This window comes from Pinus tabuliformis, chromosome 8 (assembly GCF_031772625.1).
Source record: "Pinus tabuliformis cultivar Carrire ecotype Pingquan chromosome 8, CPIR1, whole genome shotgun sequence".
Taxonomy (NCBI): domain Eukaryota; kingdom Viridiplantae; phylum Streptophyta; class Pinopsida; order Pinales; family Pinaceae; genus Pinus; species Pinus tabuliformis.
Genome location: NC_142294.1, coordinates 52514754 through 52520611, shown reverse-complemented (window position 1 = coordinate 52520611; position 5858 = coordinate 52514754). Strand labels below are relative to the sequence as shown.

The 5858-nt window shown below is 44.4% G+C and overlaps 1 protein-coding gene across 1 annotated transcript; it reads left to right on the top strand.

Annotated features, from left to right (window-relative positions):
* The first annotated feature begins 3827 nt into the window (after nt 1–3827).
* LOC149234105 (uncharacterized) lies at nt 3828–5476 on the top strand. Its single transcript, XM_089368155.1, has 2 exons — nt 3828–4445; nt 4679–5476. The coding sequence occupies exons 1-2, from the start codon at nt 3828–3830 to the stop codon at nt 5474–5476; spliced, it is 1416 nt and encodes a 471-aa protein (XP_089224281.1).
* The last annotated feature ends 382 nt before the right edge of the window (nt 5477–5858 follow it).

Here is a 5858-nt window from a genome sequence, read left to right as displayed (position 1 = left end):
ATGTGTACACAACATCACATGTACACAACACCACTTGCACAACGTGTACACAACACCAACTACACAAGGTGTACATAGCACCTTGTGCACACAACACCACATTTACAACATGTACATAACACCCCATGCACACAACACCTCATTTACATCATGTACATAGCACCACATGTACAAAACACCACATGTACAACATGTACTCAACACCATATGTACAATGTGTACACCACACCACATGTACACAACACCATATATATTGTTAGAGTCCTATAATTTATAGGATCTCGAGCTAATTGAGTATTGTATCTCAGGGATCTTATATTGTAAATACTTGTCAATCTGCCAATGATTTCCAAATAAAAGAAAAATAGAATAAAAAATGAAAAGAGGGTTAAAAACAAAACAAAAACAAAAATATTGAAAAAGAAGAAAAGATTTAACCCCACCAAAAGAAAGAAAAATAAAAAAAGGAATAATGTTGAAAGTGTTGTAAGTCTAAATGCCACTTCTGATAGATAGATTTCGTCATTATTCTTAAATAAAGGTTGTGTGTAGCTTGTTTAAAATGCCACAATGACTAGCTTTTGAATGTAATCATGGTTAAACTTGTTTAAATTTTTATAAATTAGGTTAGAAAATAAAGAGTTGTCGAATAGTCTAATCTTGGTAAATCAGTGATTAGGTAGAAAATGACATTGATTCAATTTTTTAATCTGAATCAATAGGAGAAATAAGGGATATGCTAGATAGTTTTTCATTCTATATAAAAGAAAATAATGTGGGTTTGCCTGTCTAAGTGCACCCTATAGAAAAATAAAATGTAAATTTAGTTATGGGTAGGTAAATTAGAAGATTTTGTAAATATTTGCCTATGTCGTTTTTTATCCAAAGTTTTAAACATATGCTAAAAGGCAAATATGCATGATGGGATAAAGTGCTTTTTTATATATATTTCATTATCCACCTTTATCCTAAGTCAGGAAGGCAAAAGCATAAAACGCATGGGACAAATTTGGTTTGTCATATTATGGTTAAAGTACATGTCAGTCAACAGCATCGGGATCTCTTCTCGCTCAGAATCCACAACCCATATCATTCTTCGCCCCCCCCCCTCCATTCTACCTTTACCGTGGGGGGGTTCAAAAAGGTTGTTTCCCCGCCAGGCCCGATCCCTTGCGTGGCAGCCCCTCACGATTTCGCACCCCCCCCATTGCCAAACCACTTACCATTCGCTACCCCCTCCTAAACCACATATCCTTTCCCCCGCCTTACCACGTCCCCACCACGACTCCTTCGCCACTCACCTCGTGCCACATCACCTAACTGTTAGCCAATTAAATGCACTCCTGGAAAAATAATTGTTCCGCATTAATTCATAATTCTCTGGTTACCGTTCAGGCTTAACGGTCCCATGCCATTTTCAATGCAACTTTCGCAACACTATATAAAATCTATTGAAACCATCGCTCTCCTCCCTTTTCACTGCTTATCCTCCGTAAACTGACAACTTTGCACAACGACCACTCTCAGAGAATTTCACATGATCAAACCAACACAGAAACCGACAGTTCCCTATCTCCTTCCACTGACAATTCGTTACCCCAACTGTTTCCCTGGTAAGCTTTCTGTCAATTTCTTTTACTATTACTTTCATTGATACAGCCATGCCTCCCAAAAGCAAAACCCAAGATAAGATTGTTAATCCATTAATCCCTCCCTCTATAGATTTAAGTCATATCCCTTTGGTCGACAGCGATTATAGGATTAGTGAAACCCAATGTGACTGTGATTTTTTGGAGCTATATTGCTGGTTAGAAGGCAAACATGCAAACAGGGTCGAAGAGACATACGGATGGAGGCTCATCCACATAGCCTGCCTAGCAAGGGTTTAGGTTAGCTCTAGTACTATGCAGTCTCACCGTATCCCACAGTCTCCCGACAAACTGTCGACATCCATCTCCCTGCATCGTTGTCAACTGTTCCCGATGATCTCAGTGTCGGTTCCCAGCCTCATCATGGAAGATAGCATGGATTACGAAGAGGTGGATTATTCTCTGGACCCGTTTCCCGGTCAGGCCATTTTTAGAAGCCCTAACCCTAACTCATCAAATCTTGGTTTGCATCCGCCATCCGCTTGCGTTCCCTCTTTGCTCTACTCCAATGGTCACCCTCCCTAGCCATCCCACATCATCCCTTCAATTCAGCTCGCTATCCATAGAATCTCCTGCCATGGATTGCCCCCCGCTCTCACCTAGGACGTTGAACCTGCTCGCTGCTGTCACTCCGCCATCTCCTCCATTCGAGCCGTGCCCTCCAGGCGACCAGTTGCACCAGTCTAGCCCTCTGCCAACTTCGGAACAAGCACCTGGAGGCCCTCAAAATGACTGCCCGTCAAACCCTGGCATTCCACCTTCTGGTTGTTTTGAAACCCCTGTGATTAGGGTTAAATCGACAGCCCAGATTCAACAGGAGGGTTGTATCTCCACTGACCCATTACAGGATCACCCATCAGCTCCACGGACAAGGAAATGCAAGGTCAAGTGTGTGAAAGCCTTGACAAAGGACTTCACAAACTCCTTCGGAGAGGATATATCGATGGGCAAAGTCGCGAACAAGGCCAGTGCTATTCTGGTTGGGCATGTCCGGGGAAGGGCTTACACAGCGGAGAGACTGACTCTCTGGGTCAAGGAAATTTGGGGCAATACCCTCAAAGAATTGTCGGAGGTCCAGATCCTTCCTAGGGGATGGTTCGCTTTGCATTTTACTAAGGATGAATTCACAGACCTGGTTCTAGCGAGATACTGGCATATAGAGATGGCGCCGGTTCTCCTTAAGCAATGGAGTCCATTGTTTGACCCGGAAAGGGAGCAGATAGGGGCTGGACCTATTTGGGTTCGATTACCTGGTCTCCCACTTCAGTATTGGTCTGAAGAAGTTTTTGTCAGGATTGGGAACACGCTGGGCACCTACCTTGACTTCGATAAGTCCTATGTTCAGACCAAGAATCGAACCTTGGCTCGCATCTTGGTGCATTTGGATACGCGAGAGGGCTTGGAGGAAAAAATTACTTTAAAATGGAGGCATTACACCCGAATTCAGATCTTGGACTATGAAGGTGTCCCATTTCGTTGCAGGAGATGTCACAAGGTAGGGCACATTTTCAAGGAATGCCCATTAAACATGAAATCAACTGATCCTCCGAGTGCTCCTTATATCTCAAAGGGTAAAGCAGTCGCCACCCCAGCCACCCCTGTTTCGGCTCCCCGAGCACCTGATCGGGTCGGTACCTCCATGGCAGCGGAAGGAGCGCACAAGACTCCATCGCCTCCAATGACTCGATCCCGAGCTGCTGCTGCTGAGGCTACAAGGAAAGCGGGTACTCCTCTTTCCTCTCACCCTATCTCATATGTTACTCTTTCTTGCAGTACATCAGTTGATTCAACATCTATTAGATTCATTTCTCCCTCCATACCCTGCGCACTTAACTTGCCCCCTCCCATCATTTCCACCACCACTCCATCTGTCCCTTCTCCCCCTTCCTCCCCCCTCCCATCCTCCCTAGATTGATTGGAACCACCTCACTCATACAACCTTCGCTCTTGATCCCTCCCTGCGAATCATACTCCCTCCTATATTGGGTTAGGTCTCACCTTTCCTGGTCCGGCTATTCAATCATCTCGTGGCCGAAAGTCCAATCTCTCAAAAGCCATACTGAAGGCCGGGGCAGAATTTGTCACTGGCAAACAATTCACTCTTGAAGGGGTTCTTAGAGCATTGAACACCCCTGGGAGGGTTCCACCATGAAATGGCTATCATTCAACTGTAGAGGTATGGCTAGTGCCTCCAAAAAACTAGCCCTGCGTAGGTTATTTGAAGCTGAGCCTGTGGATATCATCATGCTGCAAGAAACCCTGGGGGATGCTGATCTCATCAACCGAACCTTAACATCCTTAAAACCTGGTTGGTTTTTTTACTCCCTTGATGTTATGGGTCGATCGGGGGGACTAGCCATTGGATACAACCCACGCACTATTAAGGTTACAACATCCTGGGGAGGATTAGGGTTCTTAGGTATGGACATTTTCTCTGCCGATCTTGGTATGAATATTCGGGTTATTAATGTATATGGACCTTGTCATCAGCGAGAGGAATTCTGGCAGCGTTTTCTCAATTTAGAAATTACTACTTTCGATCACCTGGTCATCGGGGGTGATCTCAATTTCTCCATAGGATTTGGGGAATCTTGGGGATCCCAAGCACAAGTAGATCCTCTATCTGGGTACTTTAGGAATTCCTTGGAGCAGCACAACCTCTCGGATGTCCCCATGATAAAGCCCCTGCCCACTTGGAGAAATAGAAGGGTAGGGGATGCAGCTCTGGCTAGGAGGCTCGATCGATTCCTGATTAAGGTGCCCTTGTTGCAACATCTGAATAGATATAGACAATGGGTGGGTTCTGGGGGCATATCTGACCACTCCCCAATATACTTGGAGATCCTTGGTCCCGAATCAAAACCTAAAACCCCCTTCAAATTCAATCATGTCTGGCTTCAGGAACCGAGATACATCATGATGGTCACTAAATATTGGAAGCCAAATCCCATCTCGAGACATAGATCCCTGGCTGAGGGTTTCTACCACAATCTATCTCAGCTAAAGCATCTAACCATCTCCTGGGCCAGAGAGAAAAACAGAGGGATGATCAGACCCTATCTTTGATTGAATCTGAACTGAGTGCTCTTATGGATGACAACAATAAGGGATTTTCATCTGCAGATGAGAAATCACATCTTATTGAGCTTGAGAAGCAGAAGGACAAGATATTGAAGGAAAGAGAGGAAACCTGGAGACTTAAGAGCAGGGAAATCTGGCTACAAGCCGGAGATGATAACACAAAGTTCTTTCAGAACTTTGCAAAGGGAAGAAAGGTAGCTAACACTATCTGGAAATTGCCTTTACCAGATGGAGGTGTGGCTGACACCTTCAAAAAGCTATCTCTGCTAGGTACCTCACACTTCCAGAATCTTTACAAATCTCCCCGAGAGACCAATCTAGTGGATATTATACAAGTGGCTAGCTACTTCCCTAGGTTTGTAGATGATGAGGTGGCAGAGGAGCTCAATTCACCTATGACACCTGCTGAACTCGAGGGGACCCTGAAGTGGTTTAAAAAAGATAAAAGCCCAGGACTGGATGGGTGGACTATTGAGTTTTATCTGGCATTTTACGATCTCTTGGGACAAGACCTGCTCAATGTTGTGGAGGAGAGCAGGACCACTGGAAAATTGTATGATGCCATTAATTCCACCTTCATTGCCCTTATCCCCAAGACTGATTCACCATCATCCTTCAGCGACTTCTGCCCCATCTCTCTCTGCAATTGTCTCTACAAAATCATCTCTAAGATCATTGCCAACAGAATCAGACCCATTCTATCTCATTATATTTCACCTGAGCAGTTCGCTTTTCTCGAGAACTGACAGATCCATGAAGCAATTGGTACCGCTCAAGAGGCTATACACTCTATTAGATCCAAAAAGCTAAAAGGCATCATTTTAAAGATTGATCTGGTGAAAGCTTTCGACCATGTTAGCTGGCTTTACATCAAAATACTTCTCATCCACCTGGGTTTCCCGCATCTATTCACCACCTGGATCATGTCTTGCATTACTACTGCTTCCTTCAGTGTCCTCATTAATGGCTCTGCTTCCCATTTTTTTCATGCTGAAAGGGGACTCAGACAGGGTTGCCCTCTATCCCCCCTCCTTTTCCTCATTGTCATGGAAGGAATCAGTCGGTTAATTGCACATGAAAAGCGAAATGGCAGACTATTCGGTCTGAAAATAAATGATCATTGCTACC